General features: G+C 37.8%; 1 protein-coding gene across 1 annotated transcript; it reads right to left on the reverse strand.

The window, feature by feature from the left end:
* Positions 1–225: 225 nt before the first annotated feature.
* LOC118624116 (mortality factor 4-like protein 2) lies at positions 226–1,775 on the reverse strand. The gene is given in 2 exon segments (XM_036252122.1): positions 226–1,354; positions 1,356–1,775. Coding segments are annotated over 2 exon segments (867 nt in total). The 5' UTR covers positions 1,533–1,775; the 3' UTR covers positions 226–664.
* Positions 1,776–24,267: the final 22,492 nt, after the last annotated feature.

Consider the following 24,267-nt stretch of genomic DNA (forward strand, 5'->3'; position numbering starts at 1 on the left):
ATTTTTTGCTTTGAAATTTAGAAACAAATTTTATTTAAGATCTGAAATACAGTTCCTAAATATCAACTTCTCCAGAAAACCGTGGTTATACAATAATGCATTGCCTCTATCATGTTAGAACGTGCATTAGACTCAAATACAAAAACCATGAGACAAACCACCATCCTTCAACAATTTGAGCAAAGATAGAATGCCTAAGGAACAACACAGATGGATGTGCAGAGGATGGGCTGTTTTACTTCAAGCACCATTAAAAAAAGAGCACAAATGCATGGGTTTTCAGGTATATACATTAAGTTGAACCTTTGGCACTAGGAATCAGGGCATTTTTATCACGTAGCATTAACACATAATTAGAAAATTGTGTAGTGTCAAAGGGATAGAACCACCAGCATTCAAGCAATGTTGTCAACTATGCAAGAAAATGTTCTACTGAATGTTTCTTCTTTGTCTAATTACTGCATACACTGGTAGCAACTTTGAAATGAGAAAAGGAGCTTGCACTCCTCCTTTTATTTTCTGTTTAAAACAAAACAGAAAAACTGAAATATAAGCCCTGTTATACATTAACGATTTTAAAGGACATCAATTATACAAGAAAGAGACTAAAAACAAAAAGAGTGTTTATAGATACCAGACATAACAGTGAGTGGTCAGTAGACCCTCACAGGGCTTTGCGGTGGTACTCAGCCGAAGCCACTTTATAATCACTGGCAGTAAACAGAGATGCAGCATTCTTTGCCAGATATTTTAGAAAATCATGCAAATAGCCCAACAACAATGCAAGGCTCTTCTCATCAAGGGGCGTATATGCCAGCATTGCTCCGATTCTTACAAATAATCTCAGTAGGTGTGGCGCTCCGTAAACCTGGGACATCGGTGCATCAGGGTGAGCCAACAGGATTTCGGCATACTGGGGCCTCTCAAATTTGTAGAGCAGGTGAGTGCCCAACATCACATTGAAGCATTCTTTTATTCCTGCGACGACTTCATTCACTGCATCTTCTTTATTGTCGACATTTCTCTGCGATTTCTCGCAGCTTGCATACTCTTCTAGAATGGCATCTACATTTTTCTTAGCAGGGAGCTGGAACAGCTGCTTCTGCCTGGTAACTAAGTCTCAGTCCTCAACAAGCCATGGTTTTAATTCTTCAGGAATCTTCACTTTAACTTCCATTCTATTCTTAAATGCATCCTCGCTTTCAACAGTGGGGTCAGCCCGGGCCCTTTTCTTCCGAGGTGGCTGAGGGACTTCACTGGTACTGCCGCCATCTCCATTTCCAGGAGTCTTCTGCTTGTTCTTTCTTGTCTTCCTCACAGACCCAGAAGGGGGATTCTCTGCAGAGCGACCCCCCCCATCTGCCTGGGAGGGCTGGTTCCAGATTCTTCTGCTGTGGACCAGCTGTCCTCTTTCCTGAAGAAGCCCCTCTCATCTTACTTCTTTGCATATTGCTTCTAGTTGGTTTTTTGAAGTTGTCTTCTTCTGCAGATTGTTGTCCACGAGTTTGAGAACCCTGCTTTCTGGAACTCATTCAACCCTGTTTTTATTTTAACCAATAATCTTTTTCCTTCTTGCTCTTCCAAGAACTCCTAGTGTTTTCCCAGATGGACTTTTATATATCTTCTGGGATGGTCTGGGAAGGACGAGGTGGGAGATAACCCAAGATTCTGTAATCAGGATTAGACCTTTCGATCCTTACTATGCAGAAAACTTAGCTTTTCTGATAATGGCCTGAAACGGGAATCCAGTTCTTCCCAGCAGCAGACGTGTGATCACTGCCATCCCTCCAACAGCCATAGTCTCATCATTATTTTAAATTAGAACATTCTTTTCCATTTTTCTAAAAAATATTCGTTTTTGTTAAGTTCTTTATCTTGGTATAACAGAAAATTTAGTCTCAGAATGGCATAATCTTTATTTTTTTTAATCTTTTTTTTATTAATTAATTTTTGTTACAGATGTTTCTCCTTTTTCCCCCACTGATTCCCCCCTTCCCCTCCCTCCCCTCCCTGTCTCCAGTTTGTTGTCCATGTCCACTGTTCATGCATACATGCATATAAATTCTGTGGTTTATCTCTCCCCCACCATCCCCTCTTCTGGGGATTGTCAGTCTGCACCCCACCTCCACGTCTCTGGGACTATCCCATTTCTCAGACTGTTATGTTCATCATATTCCACAAGTAAGTGAGATCATATGATACTTGTCCTTCTCTGTTTGGTTTGCCTCACTCAGGATGATACTCTCCAGGTCCCTCCATGTAGTCTCAAAGGACAAGAGATCTTTCTTTCTTACAGCTGTGTAGTACTCCATTGTGTATGTGTACCACTGCTTTTTTATCCATTCGTCTACTGATGGACACTTGGGCTGTTTCCAGATCTTAGCTATTGTAAATAGTGCTGCTACAAACATGGGGGTACATATATTCTTTCTGATTGGTGTTTCAGGCTTCTTAGGGTATATTCCTAGAAGTGGGATCACTGGGTCAAATGGAAGTTCAATTTTTAATTTTTTGAGGAAACACCGTATTGTTTTTCATAGTGGCTGCACCAGTCTGCATTCCCACCAGCAGTGTACTAGAGTCCCTTTTTCTCCACACCCTCGCCAACACTTGTTGTTTGATAATTTGTTGATGGCGGCCATTCAGAATGGCATAATCTTTAAAAGAAGATGACTCAAATGTGCACTTATGAGTTAATTGTATTAACTGTCAAAAAAATAGAGACTTAAATCTAGATAGCTCAATGAAAGTAATAAAAAGTTTCTTAGGCCAGATTTTTTATTAGAAATTATAATGCTAGGCATTGTTCTTTACTACAGCTTAATGACAGAGAAAGTTAAAAAAAACCCAATAGGGCTCTGGCTGGTGTGGCTCAGTTGATTGGAGTGTTGTCCCATGCACCGAAGGGTTGTGGGTTTGATTCCTGGTCAGGGCACATACCCAGGTTTTGGGTTCTATCCCTGGTTGAGGTGTGTACAGGAGGCAGCTGATTAATGTTTCTCTCTCACATCGATGCTTCTCTTTCTCTTTCTCCCTTCCTCTTTCTCTAAAATCAGCAAAAACACATTCTCAAATAAACAAATGAACAAACCCAATGGAATGTTATTTGCATTGCTTATTTTGTACCAGTGATTGTTTACCACCTGATTGTTTTATATATTCATTACCATGCCCTTTGGAAAGTCAATAACTAAATTGGAACTCTTTCTTTTTTGTTCTGAGGCAATTTTAGTTGCTGTGGTTCTGATGAAATAGACTAATCAAAAGTGGGGAAAGAATTAGAGTTGGGCCATGGGAGATTTGGAACATCAACATAACATTTAATACAATGTGAAGTTGAATTAATACTGTTTTTGACCTTAAAATGGAATATGAAGCATAAAGGAGTAAGTATATAACAATTATTCCAATGTGCAATAGCAACATTTTTATTTTTTATTTTTGTTATTTTATTTTTGCAGAACACTAAAATTACACAGTGAACATCAATAAGAATTCAAAATGAGAATGCAGGAGTCAAAGTAATCCATGCTATACTTTTAAAAGAATACAGATGGGTTAGCACCTAAATACTTAGTTTTTGTGCTTTTTTTGGTAGATTAGGATGGAAAATTGCCTTTCTGTAATTGTGTCATGGCTACCATTGCAATTAAAAATTGAAAAGTGAATTTCTGAGACCCATCAAAGCCTGGTCTCATCAGCATCAGAACCATGTAAGGAAAGCAAAAACAAAGCACAGACTTAAGAAGATGGCAAAAGAGAAAAACCAGAAAGAATGGGAAAAATCTCATAAATAGTGCAGTTGAATCTTGCAAATAAATCAGCCTTAGGAAAATTGCAGCCTGAGACATCTATTTGTGAATGGGCAATGGTTAAGTTGGCTTCATACCTGAGCTAAAAGTTCTTGAGATTCCCCATTTGTTGTGGGCAAAAAAAAAAAAAAAAAAAAAAAAAAAAATGAATGATTCTATTTTTGTGAAGTGCTTTGGGAATTTTTTAAAAAAATAAATGTTTTATTGAAGTATAACATACCTATAGAAAAGTGCACAGACCATAATTCAGAGCTCAATTTCCACAAAGTGAAGGCAGTTGTACCCAGAACTTGGAATAGACTTTTTCCAGGAAATCATACGCCTCCCTGGTATAACTTCCCAGGCACAATAGTCCCAGATGTAACCACCACCCTGACTTCTAGGCTGTTTTGTCTGCTTCTGAAATTTATGTCAATGTACTCATACAAAATGTACTTTCTCTGTCTTTCTTATTAGCTGAACATTGTTTGTGAGATTTATCCCTGTTGTTGTATGTAACAATACTTTGTACATTCTCCATACTCTATTGTATTCTGTTGTATGAAAAGTCCATAATACTAACAATGCTACTATGAACATTCTTGCAAGTGTCTTACAGAGAAAGAATTGCACATTTCTTTTTGTACATACCTCGGAGTAGAACTTCTGGGGCATATGGTAATCATCTTTGGTGGAAACTGCTGACTAGTTTTTCCAAAGTGGTTTTATGTGAGTTCTGTTCCACTTGCTTCTCTTCCTTGCCAATTCTTGGTATTCTCATTCATTTCTATTTCTAGCCATAATGGCAGGTGGTAGAGGTATCTCACAGTGGCTTTAAATTTGTGTTACAGCTAGAAGTTGAGCACCTTTAAATATGTTTATTGACTCTTCAGATATCCTCTTTTGCAAAGTGCTGGTTCAAATTTCTTGCCCAGTTTTTCTATTGGATTGTCTATCTTTTTATTATTGACTGTGGAATTTATCTTGCTTCTGAATATGAGCCTGATGTCAGTAAGGTATACTGCAAATAACTTCTTCCCCTATGGGGCTTTATTTTTTACTTCTTTTTATAAAATTTTATTTTATTGTTGAGAGTATTACAGATGTTCCTCATTTTCCTCCCTTTGCCCCCCTCCACCTGGCTTCCATCGCATCCCAGGCCTGCATCTGTCTATTGTCCGTGTTCATGGGCTATGCATAAATGCATATACGTTTTTTGATTAATGTCTTCCTGCCCTCCTTCTCACCTTCCCTCTGAGATCTGTCAGTCTGTGCCATGTTTCCATGTCTATGGTCCTATTTTGTTCGTCAGTTTATTTTGTTCATTAGATTCCATATATAAGCGAGATCATGTGATATTTCTTTTTCTCTGACTGACATATTTTGCTTAGCATAATAATCTCCGGGTCCCTCCATGCTGTTTCAAAGGGTAAGAGATCCTCCTTTTTAATAGTTGCATAGTTAAGTATTCCATTGTGTATATGTACCACAGCTTTTATATCCACCCATTTACTGATGAGCACTTGGTCTGTTTCCAGATCTTAGTTATTGTAAATAATGCTGACCATAGGGGTGTATATATTCCTTCTGATTGGTGTTTGGGGATTCTTAGGATACATTCTTAGCAGTGGGATTGCTGGGTCAAATGGCAGTTCCATTTTTAATTTTTTAGGAAACACCATACTGTTTTCCATGGTGGCTGCACCAGGCTGCATTCCCACCAGCAGTGTACTAGGGTGCCCTTTTCTCCACACCCTCACCAGTACTTGTTGTTTGTTGTATGTTTTGCTTCTTAATGATGTCTTGATGAGTAGACAGCACAAGCTACAGAGTGATCTGCAGATGCTGCTACTTGTGCTGGGCTTGGAGGTGCTCAGGAGAGGCCAACCTGCGAACCAAGGCCGGCTGCTGCTAGTGCCAGTCCTGGGGCCACTTAGTAAGAGGTACTGGGTATGCAGAGGCCAGTTGTTGCTTGTTTGAGAGATTTTAGGGGAGTCCAAAGCATGAGGCAAGACCGGCCAATTGTATAGAAAAGCTACTGGAAACAGCGTGGGTGGGCCCAAAGTTTGGGTGGGGTGGGGTCTCAGGGAATCATCAGGGCGGAGCCAGGTTGATGGAGAATCAGATGTGGTTCTGTTGAGGGGAGAGTCTCAGAAAATGAACAATGGCCTCTGCCAGCACTTCTATCTGTCAGAAAGCTGCCCCTCAGCTCTTGCCCTGATACCAGACAATTCTGCTTCTCCCTGTATGTCCCTGGTTCCTTTCAAGCGGCTGCCTGACCACTGGAGCTCAGAGCCAGTGAATCCGAGTGTCTGTGCATGGGCCCTTTAAGAAGAACACCTGGGATTCTAGAAGCCTCAGCCTCCCTCAGCCTCAATCCCTGTTGATTTTCACAGCCAGAAGTTATGGGGACTTCTCGTCCTGGCACTGGAACCCTGGGTTGGGGGGTTTATTGTGGTGCCAGGACCCCTCACTCCTTAGGGGGAACCCCTGCAGCTAAGATATCCCTCCCAATTTTGAACCACCACACCGTGGGTGTGAGGTCAGCCCATTGGAGCCTCCGCCCCTCCTACCAGTCTCGATGTGGCTTCTTTAAATTTGTAGTTGTAGGTCTTCCATTCAGCTTGATTTCAGGTAGTTTTGAATGATGGTTGCTCTGTAATTTAGCTGTAATTTTGATGTGGTTATGGGAGGAGGTGAGTACCACATTTACCTATGCTGCTGTCTTGACCAGAAGTCCCAATGATGCTTTTTAAAATGCTGCTTTAAAAATTTAATTTTATTTGTTTGACTCCAGCATATACAATTACAATTGATTTTTGTATATTGACTTTGTATCTAAGGACTTTGTTAAATTCCAGTAGTTTGTCTATTATCTTTTGGATTCTCTGCATAAACAATCATGTTATTGGTCAGTAATGAAAGATTTGCAGTTTTATTTTTTCCTTTCTAATTCTCAGATCTTTTATTTTATGCCTGTTATTGTTTAATTGCCCTTTTTGCACTTCCCAGGATCAAGATCCCCCAGAACAATGTTGAATAGAAGTAGTGATAACAGGTTTCTTATCTCCTCTACCTCAAAGAGAAAGCTTTCAATTTTTAATTAAACATGTTTTCTATAAATCTAGAAAGGTTTTATGTAAAAAAATGTTAAAATTATTATCTAAGCTTTTTATTTTTATGTGACCTGAAAATTTGATGATTTCTTCTCTTTGTTAATCAGGGAACATTCACTATTCTATCTGCACATGAAGAAAAAAGAATTGTTTCTTCAACCCACACCATTATGGTCAATTGATATTTGACAAAGGAGGCAAAAACATACAGTAGGGTAAAGATAGTCTCTTCAATAAATGGTGTTGGGAAAATTGGACAGGTGCATGCAAAAAAATGAAACCACCAATTTACATTGTACACGAGAATAAACTCAAAATTGATTAAAGACTCTCAAAACCATAGAAATCCTAGAAGAAAACATAGGCAATAACATTTTGAACATTTCTTGCAGCAATATATTTTCTGATATGTCTCCTAAATCAAGGGAAACAAAAGAAAAATAAAATAAACAAGTGGAACTACATCAAACTAAAAAAGTTCTTGCACGGCAAAGGAAACCATCAACAAAATGAGAAGACAACCCTCTGATTGGAGAACATATTTTCCAATAATATATCTGATTAAAGGGTTAATATCCAAAATTTATTAAAAAAACTTATAAAACTCAACACCAAGAAAATCTAATTAAAAATGGGCAAAGGACCTGAATAGACACTTCTCCAAAGAGGAAATACAGATGGCCAATAGACATATGAAAAGATGTTCAGTGCCACTAATCATCAGAGAAATGCAAATGAAAACTGCAATGAGATATCACCTCACACCTGTCAGAATAGCTGTCATCAATAAGTCAACAAACAAGTGTTGGTGAGCATGTGGAGAAAAGGGACCCCCTGTGCACTCTTAGTGAGAATGCAGATTGGTGCAGCCACTGTGGAAAGCACTATGAAGTTACCTCAAAAAATTAAAAATGGAACTGCCTTATGACCCATTGATTCCACTTCTGAGAATATATCTGAAGAAACCTAAAACACTAATTTGAATAAATATAGGCACCCCTATGTTCTTTGTAGAGTTATTTATAATAGCCAAGATTTGGAAGTAGCCCAAGTGCCTGTCAACAGACGAGTGGATAAAAAAGCTGTGGTACAGCCTGGCTGGTGTGGCTCAATGGTTGAACATCGACCCATGCACCAAGAGGTCACTGGTTTGATTCTTGGTCAGGGCACATGCCCAGGCTGTGGGCCGTGGTACATTTACACAATGGAATACTACTGGGTTGTAAAAAAGAAGAAATCTTTACTTTTTGCCACAGCATGGATGAAACTGTAGAGTATTACATTAAGTGAAATAAGCCAGTCAGTGAAAGACAAATACCATATGATGTCACTTACATGTGGAATCTAATAAACAAACAAACGAAATAGAAACAGAGTCATAGATACAGAGAACAGACTGACAGCTGTTGGAGGGGAGGGAGGTTGGGGAGCTGGGTGAAAAAGGTGAAGGGATTAAGCAAAAAGACAATAAAAAACCCCTGTAGACACAAACAACAGTAGGGTGTTTATCAGAGGAAAAGGTAGTGGGGGAAGCAGAAGAGCGTAAAGCGGGGATGAATGGTGATGGAAGGAGACCTGACTTTGGGTGGTGAACACACAATACAATATACAGATGATGGGTTATAGAATTGTACACCTGAACCTATATAATTTTATTAACGATAGTCACTGCAATAAATTCAATAAAAAATTTTAAAACAACCTAAATGCTCAATACATTTTTGAATAATACTAAACAAACAGACAAACAAAACACAAGAAGGGGAGCAGAGGGATGGGCGGTAAAGGCTTTGCTTTTACTCACCGTATGGTGGTAGGACTGTCTCATACCTCCTAAGCTTCAGTTTCTTCATTTGTAAAACAAAAATAATATAAGAATCCACTTTAGAGAGTTGTTTGAAGAACTGAATTGGGTAATGCATGCATAGTTGTTTTTATTATCCTATGCAAGATTTATCATGTGTCTAAATCAGAGATTTAAGAAAATACCTGTCTCAAGTTGCTTATGTGCTGGTTATGAAGACAATGTAGAGAAATAAAACAATGGAGGACTTCATGACAAAGGGTGATGACTTTTCATGTGTGTACAAAGTCCTTCAGTTATATCTTTCTGATTAATCATTATGACACCTTCAACGGAGTTGATGTCACTGGTATTTTATGAGTCAAGCAAACTGGAACTCAGACCTAGTGAAATGTTCAATATCAGAAGCTAAGAGCAGCAGAGGCAGAATTCAGGCCAAGGATATTTGACTCTCAGTGTGGCATTTACCATCCAATCTACAGCCCCATCTACTTCTTATAGCCAGTTACGAAACATCTGAAGGATACCGTGTCTGATTTGGAGGTGCAGAGATATGATCTCACCTATTCGACTCGTCTAATATTCCTATTGAATCAGACAAGTTAGGGGAAAGGGCTATTTCCTGGAGCCCGAGAAATTGCAATGATTTCTCATTACAACCCTTTCAGAAAGGTCTATAGTGTGTGATTTTCATAAAACTCAGTAATTCTCCTTTCTCTTTCCAAAGAAACATTATTAAAGGAGAAATACATGTGTGAATTACAAAATCTCTTAAATGACCAGTTTGGAGAAAGTTTATGCTATTGATCAAAACTATAAACACAAAGAGGCCGTAGAAGTGCCATTTAAGGCATTAGAAATAATTCCACAGAGAAATTCATGCTTCTTTTAGTAGTGAAATCATTCCAGAAATATCCAGTGCTTGAAATGGGAGGAAGTGAGAGATAATAATATGTTCTTTTTGGCAACTTAAAATCTGCTGGTTCTCTACTAAGAAATGCTCTGGCTTAACTCTTTCCATCTTATTTTCCTGTGAACGTAGGTGAACTGGATTTTGTGATGGGTGCCTAGGACCCCTTTAGGACCGAGTAACTTATTCAGCTATCAGCTGTCTTGGACTGAAAAAAGCTACCTCTCCAAGTTCAAGATCCCTTTCTGGGCGTAGCATCCAATGACAAGTCGGTGCCAGGTATAAAGACCCAACCTTCCTCATCCCTACTCACAACAACTCTGAAGAGCTTCCAGCCTCAGCGCCCTGTGAGTCAGCCGAAGTCTTTCTTGAGATCGTATCTCAGCCCAATTTCTCACTCTCCCAGTTACCACTTCCCAGGAAACTTCTGAATGCTACTCTCTGACTTAAAACCTGCTTCCCACGGGATACACCCCCTGCAACAGTGGGGAAGTGAGAATTTCTCACAGACACAGGGTGGTAGTCACTATAGCTGTACACGGTGGGTGTAAATACTGATAAGCATAGTAGTAATTCTGAGTTGTAGAATGCTAAAGAGAATCCAGAGATTCCAGAGGTTATTTAGACCAGTGGTTCCTAAACTTGAGATGTGTATTAGAATCTTTTGAAATTTTTCAAAATTTGATTTTCCAGATTTTCTGAATAATACCCTTTTAGGGGTGGGACCCAGGATTAAAAAGAAATACTTTCCTAGTAATTTAGATGAAACCAATCTGTAGATCAACACTTGAAAATGACTGAGAGAAAATACTTTATAGATTACAAAAATATTATAATCTCAAATGCCTATGCCCTAGTTTATGCTGTATGCATTTATTTTTATTTATTTTTGTTACTGATGTTTCTCCTTTTCCCCCCATTCACAACCTCCTCCCCCTCCCTCCCTGCCCTGTCCCCAGCTTTGTTGTCCATGTCCATTGGTTATGCATACATGCATATAAATTCTGTGGTGTCGGAGCATTTAAATCATTTACATTTAAGGTGATTATTAATATGTACTTATTTATTGCCATTTTTGTTTATTGTGGTTATATTTTTCTTCCTATTTTTTCTACTAATTACAGCAGTCCTTTTAACATTTCTTGCCGTGCTGGTTTGGTGCTAATATATTCCTTTAGCCGTTGTTTTTTTTTTTTTTTTTGGTCTGGGAAGCTCTTTACTTGACCTTCTATTCTGAATGATAGCCTTGCTAGATAGAGTAGTCTTGGATTCAGATCTTTTTTTCCATGACCTTGCTTACTTCATGCCATTTCCTTCTGGTCTGTAGTATTTCTTTTTCTTTAAAAAAATTTCTTTTTAGCCCTGGCCGGTTTGGCTCAGCGGTTAGAGCGCCCGCCTGCGGTCCGGAGAGACCCGGGTTCGGTTCCCGCTAAGGGCATGTACCTTGGTTGCAGTTTGTCCCCGGCCCTGGTTGGTCGTGCGGGTGGCAGCCACTCGATGTGTCCCTTTCACATCAATGTTTCTCTCTCTCTCTCTTCCTCTCTCTCCCTCCCACTCTGTCTGTACAAAAAATGGAAAAATGTCCTCGGGTGAGGATAAAAAAAAAAAAAATTTCTTTTTAAATTTAATTAATTTTGTTACAGATGTTTCTCCTTTTTCTCCCACTGATTCCCTCCTCCTCCTCCCTCCCCGCCCTGTCCCCAGCTTTGTTGTCCATGTCCATTATTCATGCACACATGCATTTAAGTTCTGTGGCCTATCTCTCCCCCACCACCCCTTCTTCTGGGGATTGTCAGTCTGTACCCCACTTCCACCTCTCTGGGACTACTCCATTCCTCAGACTGTTATGTTCATTATATTCCACAAATAAGTGAGATCATATGATACTTGTCTTTCTCTGCTTGGCTTCTTTCACTTAGGATGATACTTTCCAGGTCCTTCCATGTCGTCTCAAAGGATAAGAGATCTTTCTTTCTTACAGCTGCATAGTACTCCATTGTGTATATGTACCACCGCTGTTTTATCCATTTGTCTACTGATAGACATTTGGGCTGTTTCCAGATCTTAGCTATTGTAAATAGTGCTGCTACAAACATGGGAGTACATATATTCTTTCTGATTGGTGTTTCAGGCTTCTTAGGGTATATTCCTAGAAGTGGAATCACTGGGTCAAATGGAAGTTCAATTTTTAACTTTTTGAGGTAACATCATAGTGTTTTCCATAGTGGCTGCACCAGTCTGCATTCCCATCAGCAGTGTACTAGAGTCCCCTTTTCTCCACACCCTCGCCAACACTTGTTCTTTGATGATTTGTTGATGATGGCCATTCTGACAGGTGTGTGGTGATACCTCATTGTTGTTTTAATTTGCATTTCTCTGATGATTAATGATGTTGAGCATTTCTTCATATATCTCTTAGCCATTTGTATGATCTGTTTGGAGAGGTGTCTATTTAGTTCCTCTGCCCATCTTTTAATTGGTCTGTAGTGTTTCTGTTGAGAAGTCAGATGATAGCTTTATTGGGGTTCCTTTGTAGGTAACCTGTTGCTTATCTCTTGCTGCCTTTAGGATTCTCTCTTTGTCTTCAATTTTTGGCATTTTAATTATTATGTGTCTTGGTGTGGGCCTGTTTGGGTTCTTCTTACATGGGGCTCTCTGTGCTTCTTGAACTTGAATGCCTTGTTCCTTCACCAAGTTAGAAAAGTTTTCTGTCACTATTTCTTCAAACATATTCTCTAACCCTTGCTCATTTTCTTCTTTTTCAGGGACTCCTATAATGTGAATGTTATTACATTTCCAGTTCTCTTCCTGTTTCTTAATTGTTTTTTTCCTTTTGATTTTCTGATTGGTTGATTTTTTTCTACCCTGTCTTCGAATTCACTGATCTGGTCCTCAGCTTCCTCTACTCTGCTGGTTAGTCCTTCCAATATGTTCTTTATTTCTGCTATGTCATTCTTCATTTCCACTTGGTTGGTTTTCAATGTTTCTATATCTTTACTCATGGTATTGATGTCCTTACTCATGCAGTGGCGTTTCCTCAGGATCATGGCACTGAACTCTATCTCTGATAACTTGCTTAACTGCATTTAATTTATCTCATCTTTGGTAGAGTTCTCTTGTTCTTTCATTTAGGATTTTTTTTTGTTTCACCATTTTGGCTCTTTCAGTGTGTTTTGGAGCCTGCCAAATTTCCCCTGTGGGTGTTAGTGTTCTGCTGTTTGTGGCTTCCTCTACTGGGTTTGGATGAGTGTGGGAAGGCCCATGTTAAACTCCACTGTCAAGTCTTACTTTCCTGGGTAGATTTGAAAGCCCAGGAAAGGTTCAGTTATCCTCTAGCCTTTTGCTTGGAGGCACTTAGTTTCAGTTACTCAGGGCCTTGGAATGTAGCCCTCTGGTATTCTGCATAAGAGGGTGGGACAGACGCTGGTTGTTAATGATCCTCAATTTGCGTTTTTTGGGCTCATCTGAAAGAGGCTGAATCTTTCAGAAAGGGGCTGTTGCTTTTCCCCACAGCTCTTGAAAGGAGCAAGTTGGCCACTGTCCTGTGTGGCTGGGAAGGAGCAAGCTGGCCACTGTCCTGTGTGGCTGGGAAGGAGCAAGCTGGCCACTGTCCCGTGTGGCTGGGAAGGAGCAAGCTGGCCATTGTCCTTTGTGGCTGCTATGCAGCAAAAACTCCGAGTGCCCTCCAAATCCTGGGTGTCCCCATAGAGTTCTAGTCCAGTCTGCCCTCCCTCTGCTGGAGCCCTAGGTGAGTGGCTGTAGCCAATTCAGTTCTCAGTTCCGGCCTTCTGCGCTGTGGAGCAGGCTTGGGATTTTAACCCCGAGGGTGCTGCTCACAGCTAAGGCTGCTGCTGTCTGTGGGCTCCCAGCCTGCCATCCTCTTGTGCTTCCACAGATCCTGCCAGTGTCCTTGGTTATATGGTCCTTTCCTGCTGCCTTTTTTTTTTTTTTTTTTTTTTCTGATGATTTGTCTTTATTTTAGTTGTAATTCCCATTTGGTCCTTGGAGATTGTCTGTGCAGCTTCCATTCACTCCAATGCCATTTTTTCTCTCTGTATGCATTTTTAATGATGGAAGATCAAGGTTCTACAGAGTATGATAGCATGTAGAAAGAGCCAGGTAAATAGAATGAATGAGAGAACAAAAGCCATGTACATGGAGGTTAATGATTACTATGCTGTGGAGGTGAACATGTCTAATAACCCATGCGACATTAAACAAACATTACCAGACTCTCTGTGACCAACACAGAGAGACATTCCTACCACAGCTGCCCACGCAAAACATAGATTGCCACAGGAAGTAATACTGAATTTTCCATCATTTGAGGCAAGTCAAGCAGAATATGGATGGCCTATTGTTCCTGCAGTGGGGTTTTCTGCACAGAGAGGGAAGTTTAGCTAGTTAGTCTGGAGGAATCTATGATTCAAGAGGTGGATGAGAAATTTATATCTTCAGAGGAAGAGAGGACAGTTATTTCAGTGGGATTGCTTAAGTAATGCTTGAAAGAATTTAGCTGTGATTTTCAGCAGATGAACCTTGGATAGAGCATAACCTTTGCTGGGTCTCTAGTAAAAAATAAACAAATGCTGTGCTATTTTCCCTATGTGTTAAAATAAATTAACTATGGCAAATCTCAAATGAAAAGGATTCTACAGGAATGCTCTCTCTCTCTCTCTGCTCTCTGACAGCATAAGTGGTCTTTCTCTCTCTCACTTTATGCCCTAGACAGTCCACACAGTCAGATTCCTCTGGGACTCTAATTGGGAGAATAGAGCTGTTTTTTCTTAATGATATTTAATCTTTTTCTCTAGAGATGAGCTCAGAACAAAAATAAAATTATATTTTCTCATAGAACAATTTAGTATAGGTCACAGTGGGATAACTTTCATATACTTAATTGAATCTTTCTATGAATGGCATTTCTTAATGAATTTTTTATAGAAGATATAGTGTTTCCATTTATTAGCAACAAAAGAGAGAACCGCTTCATAAACATTTATATAGAGAACTTGTATGTTGAAAGCTGTGCTGCCTATTCAAGTGATTGTTCTGTGGATGTTCCCAGGAAGCAGAGGATCTATCAGCATGTGGCCTCAAGGTATCCTTAAAGGAATTGTTCAGAATTATGTAAATGGACATGTAAGCCTATATATATTTAAATTTTTTTCTCCCAGAAAAGAAACCATTTGGAAAGGAGCATATTATCAGGGTAATTTAAAAAATATATTTTTATTGATTTTTTAGAGAGAGAGGAAGGGAGAGAGAGAGAGAAACATCAATTAGCTTCCTCCTGCACACCCCCTACTGGGTATGGAGCCCTAAACTCAGGCATGTGCGCTGACCAGGAATTGAACCAGGGCCTCTCAGTCCATGGGACAATGCTCAATCCACTGAGTCACATTGGCTAGGCTATCAGGGTAATTTTTATTTTTATTTATTTTTTTATTAATTTATTTTTGTTATAGATGTTTCTCCTTTTTTTCCCATTGACACCCTCCCCCCCACCCCATTTCCAGCTTTGTTGTTCATGTCCATCGGTTATGCATACATGCATATAAGTTCTGTGGTTTATCTCTTCCCTTCCCCCACACCCCCTCTTCTGAGGATTGTCAGTCTGTACCCTACTTCCACATCTCTGGGTCTACCCTATTCCTCAGACTGTTATGTTCGTTATATTCCACAAATAAGTAAGATCATGTGATATTTGTCTTTCTCTACTTGGCTTGTTTCACTTAGGATAATATTCTCCAGGTCCTTCCATGTGGTCTCAAAGGATAAGAAATCTTTCTTTCTTACAGCTGCATAGTACTCCATTGTGTGTATGTACCACTGCTTTTTTAACCATTCGTCTACTGATGGACACTTGGGCAGTTTCCTGATCTTAGCTATTGTAAATAGTGCTGCTACAAACATGGAGGTACATATATTGTTTCTGATTGGTGTTTCAGGTAACACCATATTGTTCTCCATAGTGGCTGTACCAGTCTGCAGTCCCATTGGCAGTGTACTAGAGTCTCAGTGTAATTTTTTAAGGCAATTATTTTTATTTGAGTTCTGTGATTAGGAATTCAAGTGTAGTATAGTGAAAATAATGATGAAACAATAAATCTGGTATTGATGTTATTCCCATTATTTAGATGTGTGATCATCAACAAATCTTTTTCTCTGAAAAAAAGTACTGAAATTTTTTCATCCCTAAAGTGTTGGGAAAGGTGATCTTCAGGGACACTTCCAGTTGTAAAATAGAAGCTCATGTTATCCGAGTGCATTAGGTCCTTGAATAATGTCGTTTCTTTCAATGTCATTTCATTATACCATTGATGAGATGCCTATGGTAAAATTAGTTTCATTATATGTTGTTTTGCTTAAAGTTGCAGAACCTGTTGTTGACATTAAGTGAGGACTTACTATATTTATTTTAGGTCTTAGATTTTTAGTCTGACTTCATGTAGAAAAAAGCCATGGATTCATGCTCTTAACCACTACTGCAGATAATTATATCTAAGTTGTAGAGTACTTTGAGGGTTAAAATGAGATAATGTATTTGAAGTAATGAGCATAGTGCCTTACTAAAGCATAGAAAATGTACAATACATGTTATTTTATTTCGTCTTAAAAATGTCCCTCTAATTATTCTTATTATGTAAGCTCGTTAATCTTAGTGACAGTGAGCATATGTGTTTTCTAGGCATAAATGAAGGTTCTTGGGCAGATGTTTCAATTTTTTTGTAGTTATGACTGATGTAAAATTATAGCTATGTTTCCTAATTTTCCAGCCCTTATTTGAAATTTAGTGAACCTTTTCTGATCAGGAATAAGATGTATTAGCATTTTTGTGGAAACAGAAAATATTTTTATTTAAAATTTTGTATTATACAACTAACTTATACATATAAAATAAAACATGGGATATAGGAAAAATTTTGATCATCAAAACATAATGACCATTACCATTTGGGTATACTTCTTAAATAATTTATTCTATATTTAATTTTTAAACTTATATTAAACAATGTGGTAGGTACAATGTGGTAAGGTACAATTTGGAACTCTGTTTTTATCAGTTAATATTATATTATAAGCCTGTCTTATGTAATTTGGTATCTTTACAAACATCAGTTTAATGGATGAAAATATTTTAGCGATTCTAAGTTCTTATTAATTTTGTTTTTCAAATGATTTAAATTTTTTTTCTAGGTATGCAGTTATATGATCCACAAATCCTGATTTCACCTTTTAATAATTGCACATTTCCCTTTTATTTCTGTTGCATATCATATTGCATTGTGAGAGCTCAAGAATTGCAAGCAGGTTAGTATAGTTGAACTGAGACTGTACAGGATGGCAGTGAGCGATAACAAAAAGAAAGTTGATCTAGATCATGAAGGGCGTTGAGTGTTATGCTAACATTTTTGGATTTTATTCTGTAGAAATGAAGCGATATGTGAATAATAAAATTAGATCCTTACTTTATATTATTCATTTCTATATGGATTATGGAGTAGACATGAAAGCTAAATATGTAATACACTTAGAAGAAAAAAGAAAACCTCGACATATGGAAGAATTTCTAAAATCAATATAAAAAGCATAATTCATAGATTTTTATTAATAAATATTAATTTAATGCTTACTGAGCCAGGTGCTATTCTGTGTACTTGTGATGATCGGGGGACAGAACGGGAAAGACAAAAATCCCTCCCCTTATGGAATTTTACAGTCTTAGAGTTTACTAAAAATAAACACAACATATAGTAAATTAGATAGTATATAAGAAAGTGAAAAGGGCTGTCATCTCCTGTATCATTCTCCAAGACTCAGCCCTAGTTGTCTTTGTTTTTCTATCAATTTCCTTCTTTTAGTGCGATTCCCTGGCTGTAAATACCATCTATATGCTAATGGTTCCCACATTTTTGTTTCCGGCCCAGAATTCCAGGTTCATGTCTAGTTGTCTACACAACAACTTCATTTGGGTGGTTATAAACATCTTAAACTTATATTCAAAACTAAACTCCTGATTTCACCTACCAAAACTACTCCACCAGTTTTCCCCCACTCATAATTTGGCTCCCTGATCCCATCTGGTTTCATTTTCTGCTAAATTTCCACCTTCACTGGGCTTCGTTTTGTGCTTCTTAACAAAGTGTCTGGCTCCCACTGAAGGACCTTGACACTGGCCTCTGCCTGGACCATCCCTCCCCCAGTTACCCACATGGTGAACTTCCTCGCCTTTTCTAAATCTTTGCTCATATGCTATTTTCTTAATGCCACTCATGCTGACAATATTATGAAATTATGTAGCCATTAGTCATTATTGCCTAGATTCATTATTTCATTAATGGTTTCAAATGGTGATATTTTAATTCTATAAATTCTTTCTTGTTTACCAACTGGAATAGTTTTACAAAAAGGAATGGGCTGTCACTAATTTGGTTTTCTGAGGTATGATTATACCACAAAGGTAGGATAAATGCTTGATTCTTTTTGTGAGAAAGACTATTGATTGAATGACTTTAATGATTACAGGATCATTCATGTTTTCTATCAATATTCCAAATTACATTCTAATTTGTTATAATTTTGTTTATTAATTTTTAATGCCATAAACTAGTTACTTTTAATATTACCATTAAAATAAGTTTAATGTAAATAGTTTAGACAAAGAAAAAAGGGTTCTAAGGATAGTAACCTCACAGGGTGATCTGATGATAAATTCCTAACTGGGCAGGTCATGGTGGGTAGTCATTCCCCAGGCTTGTAATTTCTTTAGTGAAAGATTTTAAACCAGCCCTGTCCATTGTTCTTATGCAATCTAGGTTAACACACCTTTAAAATGCCAGAAGTAATAACCCTTGTAGGGGGGTATTAATCCTTAAGGGAACACGTAATCTTAACTCGTCTGTAGTCCAACCCCACCTTGCTTTCTCTTGCCTCTATGTAAGGTTCCTCCTTAATTTCAAATGCATAAAAGAAGCTGCAAAACTTATTCAGGGAACATTTGAGATTTTGCTCCCTGGTACATGTTGTCAGTTTGGTTAAAATAAACTCTTAAAAACTCTCTACAGGTTTGGACAGTCATATATCTAAAATAGTAAATGGCTGATTTTACCTTTTAACAGAATAGTTCATTCCATTTACATTTATTATAATTACTGATATGTTTAAATTCATTTCTAGCATCTTATTTTTAGCCTTTTATTTAGTCTGCTTTATTTTTTCTTCTTTGTTCCTGTTTTTGTTTACTTTTGGATTAAATTGTTTTTCTTTATTTTTATTCCCCCCTACTAATAAGGTTATACACTAATTTTTTTTGTAGTTATCCACCATCTGGACAATATAAGGACTTAGACTGCTCAAATTTTTATTAGCATTTTAATATTTTAACTGCTACATTTGATGTTATTGTTATTAATTTATACAATGTTTTTTTCAGATTCATCTCATGTTTATCATTTTCTTTTGATTGCTGGAATATCTTGCACCTTAGCCCTTCACTAAGAAGACTTTTTTCTTTTTTTATGAAGTACTTACTTTGCACATTGCTATAGTGATGGCTGTTGGTAATAAACTGAGTTTTTATTCTTTTGTAAATGTCCTTATTTTAACTTTATCCTTGGAAGGTAATGTTGATGAGAATACAATTCTATCTGAAAATTTCCCATTAGCACTTAGAAGATATTCCACAATTCTTACAGCTTTCATTGTTACTTTTGAGAGATTAGTCTGTCATTCTGTTGTAGGAAATCTGTTTTTCTTCCTAGTAGCACATAAGATCTTCTTTTTGTCTTTAGTCTTCTATAATTTCATAACAATGTGTTTGAGTGTGGATTTCTTTTGAATCACCTTTCTTGGGTTTGTTGCCTCCTGATTGTGAGGGTGTATATATTTTTTTACTTAAAAAATTCTGGAAAATTAGCAGCTCTCCTCCAGTAAAATATTGCTTTCCCCATTCTTTTTAATCTCTCTTGAAACTCTATTTCATTTTATATACCCTACCTCTTAAACTCTCTTTCTCCATCTCATGGTCTTTCTGTGATGCAGTCTGTGTATATTCTCACTATATTTCAGTTTTCCTTTCTTTTCTTTTTTTTTATCCTCACCTGAGGACATTTTTTGTTCAGATAGAGTGGGAAGGAGAGAGAGAGAGAGAAACATCAACGTAAAAGGGACACATCGAGTGGCTGCCTCCCGCATGACCCAACCAGGGCCAGGGACAAACTGCAACCGAGGTACATGCCCTTAGCAGGCACCAAACCCGGGCCTCTCTGGACTACAGGCCGACGCTCTAACCACTGAGCCAAACCAGCTAGGGTTGTTTTCAATCATCATTTTTTTTCTTGTTTTCCATCTGAGAAATCTTTTGAAAAATTTCTTCAAAAATATTTTCCAACTTTGTAATTCTCTCTTCAACTTTGTTTAGTCATATGTTTAAACCAACATTACATTTCCAATTTCAATTATGTTTTTATTTTTAAAAATTATATTTGGTTGTATCTTCAAATCTTCATGATCAATTTTGATAGTTTATGTTCCTTCATTTATACTTTCAATACACTATTTTATTTCTTATTCACATTATTATATACATATATTTGTAAATATTTTATTATATTCTTATTATATAATTACTTTTAATTTAGTATTTGATCATATATGTAATTCTTGCTTGTATGATTTTAAAAAATATTTTTTCTTTATTGATTTTAGAGAGGGAGGAAGGGGGAGAGAGAGAAGAGAGAGAGAGAGAGAGAGAGAGACAGAAATATCAATGAGAGGGAACATCAATTGGCCGCCTCCTGCATGCACCATGCTGGAAATTTGGCCCACAACCTGGGCATGTTCCCTGACCTGGAATTGAACCGGTGACATCTTGGTGCATGGGTTGACACTCAACCACTGAGCCACACCAGCTGGGCCATATATGATTCTTTATCTTCTAATTTTGCTGATTTGTTATTCATAATTGCATGTTCCTCTTTTACTTTGATTGTTTTAATTGTTGAGCTCCTAACCTTGAAATTTAAGATTTGGAAATTGTGATATGGATTTAAATATGTTTCTCCAGAGATAATATGTGTTTACTTTTGCCAAATGCCTGGTGGCACAGTGTCATGCTGGTGGCACAGTGACCTAGGACTACTTTATTTATTTATTTATTTAATCCTCACCCAAGGACATTTTTCCATATTTTGTTCAGATAGAGGAAGAGGGAGAGAGAGAGAGAGAGAGAGAGAGAGAGAGAGAGAGATAAAGAGAGAGAGAAACATCGATGTGAAAGGGACACATCGAGTGGTTGCCACCCACATGACCAAACAGGACCGGGGACAAACTGCAACTGAGGTACATGCTCTTAGTGGGAATTGAACCTGGGTCTCTCTGAACCGCAGGCTGACGCTCTAACCCCTGAGCCAAACTGGCCAGGGCAACCTAGGACTTCTTTAAATTTAATTTTAGTTTGGAGTTTTTCTAATAATAGAGGTAATATAAGTTCCATTCCTGAATCTACCCAAGGGAAGACCTATGAGGAGAATTATGATTTCTTTTTCCCTTCTCCCATAGCCAAGGCTATAGTACTATACCTAATGTACCTTCCTGTAATGCTTTCCCCGTACTGTACTCACTTATGCCTTTATGTAGGATTCTTTGTTCTGGTTCTCTGCTTTGTAAAGAATCCAGGCCTTTCTCTGTGTGTGAGTCCCATTAAAACCCATTTCCCAGGCCACCTGGGAACAGTCTAGTGGATTCCAACTTTCACGTGAATTTTAGCCTCCTATAATTTCATTTTTAAAAATTTTGATAGCTCAATCATGTATTTTAAAAGATGTTTTTGCATTTTATCTAACTAAAATTGACATGAAAGATATATGACATGATTACCAGAGGGGAAGGGGGTGGGAGGGAGGAGGTAGTAGATGTATAGGGGGATAAAAAAAAAACATTAACACAGAAGAAATAAAAAAAATTGAATAGATGAGAATGTCATGTTTTTAAAAACTATCTTATAAAATGAATTCTAGACTCAGAAGTCAGAATTTCATGGGCAAGTGCTTGGAACTGTTATGAAATTGTTGCTTCTCATGTTCTATAAAAATTTCCAGAGCATTGGAAAAGAATACTTCAATGCAAAATCCAATGAAGATAGTTTCAATAAATATCGTGAATAAATCTCATTTGTGCATATAGATTTTGGAACCTTGAACAAAATATAATAAAGCAGTGTGTTTATAAAAAACTCAACATTTTAAAGCAGGATTTGTTTCAGAACATAAAGATAGTTGACTTTCAGGGAATCTAATGTTATAGTACAGTATGTCAAAGCATAAAATCTATGTTATCATCTCAATGAGTCCTGAAAAGGTATTGATTATATTCAACACTCATTCAGCATAAATGCTTGGTAAGCTGGGACTAGAAATATTCACAACATAATAAAGTATAATTATTTTGAAATCGATAATTTATATATTGTTTCATGGTAAAAACTTGGGTTTGGAGTCCAAGAGAAAGTGTCAAATTGGTGACTTCACCTTGAGAGACATATTTAAAAAAATTTTTTTTCTTTAAATTCTCACCTGAGGATATTTTTCTATTTATCATCAGACAGAGTAGGAGGGAGGGAGAGAGAGGTAGAGAGAAGAAAGGAGAGAATCATCAATGTGAGAGAGACACACTGACTGGTTGCCTCCCGCACAACCCATCCAGGGCCAGGGATGAACCGCAACCGAGGTACACGCTTTTGACTGGAATCGAACCCGTGACTCATTAGTCTGTGGGCCAACACTCTAACTGCTGAGCCAAACCACCCAGGGCGAGAGACATATTTTTTATAGTTCAAGATGGGGGAAAAATGGGATCATTAAAGGAGAGGAAAATTGAGTTGGAAGAGACGAGAATCAAGAACAGAACTTTTGGAGTGCTCATAGAAGCTGAGAAAATGTGGTTAAAGGGTTTGTTTGAGAACCTGGGCGGTAAAGCTTCTTGGTAAATGTAATGAGGAAAGAATTTTAAGACTAAGACAAGGCCAAGTGCACTAAAATAACTGTACAATGGTTGAGAAAGAGAAGGACTAGGGCAAAGTCATCGGATCTGACTATTAGGAAGTCAGTGGTAACTTTTCAGAGAGGCATTACAGTAGTGTTGTGGATAGAATACAGATTATAGATTATTAGAGCATAGACTAAAAATGGAGTAGATACAGTAATTATACATTTTTCAACCTTGTTTGTTGGTAAAGAATAGAAGAGAAACAAGATGGCATGTTAAAAAAGATAGACCTCAAGATTTTGTTTTTAAATAAGCAATGGTATTTGTAGACTAAAAGGAAAGAAACTGTTGTGTGAAGAGATTAAATACTTTGACGGAATAATGTTTTGGATATTAATCAACTCAAAGGAAGGAAACTTTCAGATGGAGAGATTAAAGACTTCGATGAAATGTTGTTTTGGAGAAATCAGGAAGCCATGGGATAAAGAACTAAGTAGTAAGATTTAAGCTTGGTATGGAAAGAGATACTTCTTAACTGAGAAGGGACGAAGAGAAAAAAGTATTATGTGAACACACAAAGAAATTTAGAAGTGAGCGGAAGGAGGTTAAGGAGAATAATGTTTAGCTTGATTTCAGTGAAGTGAGGTCATTTATTGAGACAAAAGCTGGTATGAGTAGGCTTTTGGAACCTTGAAAAATGTAGAAAAAGTTTTTGAACTTTGGGGATGTTTGATAATAAGTTAATTAGGGATGATTAAAAGATTTGTGAGATGAGCTGAAATAACATTAATTTACGAACAAAAAGCTTAAAATGCAGTGTTGTCTGAAATTTATTTCCATTATAGTATAATTATAAATGTTGCAGGTCAGGATTCCCAGAGAGCAAACTCTGAGACAGAAATTTGCAAGCTGGAAGTTTATTGGGTGAGTGCTCTTTAGCTCAATACCTGTGTGGGAAGAGAAGAAAGCAGGATCCTACGGAAAGAGCTAGTGATGCAATCTCAACAAAGACCACTGCTAACCCCACAGGGTTTGTGCCCTGCAGAGCCCCTTGCATTGAGGTGAGAGGGCCAGGCTGTTATGACCCCATGCAGATCTATCACTGATTCAGGCAGCTGCTGGTAAGAGGATGTGACCCTAGGCAAGGAGACTCTCTTCAGTTGAGGGCAATTTCTAGAAAGGCCTGACAGCGGAAGGCTATTTGTTGACAACACTTCTGTAACAGGGGAAATAAGTCTTCAGTCCTGAAGGGACTGGACTCCACATTACATTATCCACTTAAGTTTATCCTTTCTGCTACTCAAATCCACTTTTTCATGAAACTTCTGGGAGTTGGTCCTCTAGGATTCTGTTGGGCCATGTTTTAGGGGGGAAGCTTACAAAAGGAAAGTTAGCAGAATAAACAATAGTTGCTATTACTGAGCTGGGCTCGAGTGGCAACTGAACTATCAGTAATTAACTCTACCTTCTTTATCCATATGTGTTCCCCTCCCTGTCAGCGTGCATCTCTTCTGGTCTAGGTAGCTTATCTTATGAGGTACCCAGACCCTCATCTCTGAGATATTTGTACCCCTGGTCACCACACTCTCTTCATTCTATAGCTGCTACATTTGGCAGTTTACCTTTAATGTGGACAAAAGAACACTCAGAGATTCCCAA

This window comes from Molossus molossus, unplaced genomic scaffold (assembly GCF_014108415.1).
Source record: "Molossus molossus isolate mMolMol1 unplaced genomic scaffold, mMolMol1.p scaffold_m16_p_10, whole genome shotgun sequence".
NCBI lineage: Eukaryota > Metazoa > Chordata > Mammalia > Chiroptera > Molossidae > Molossus > Molossus molossus.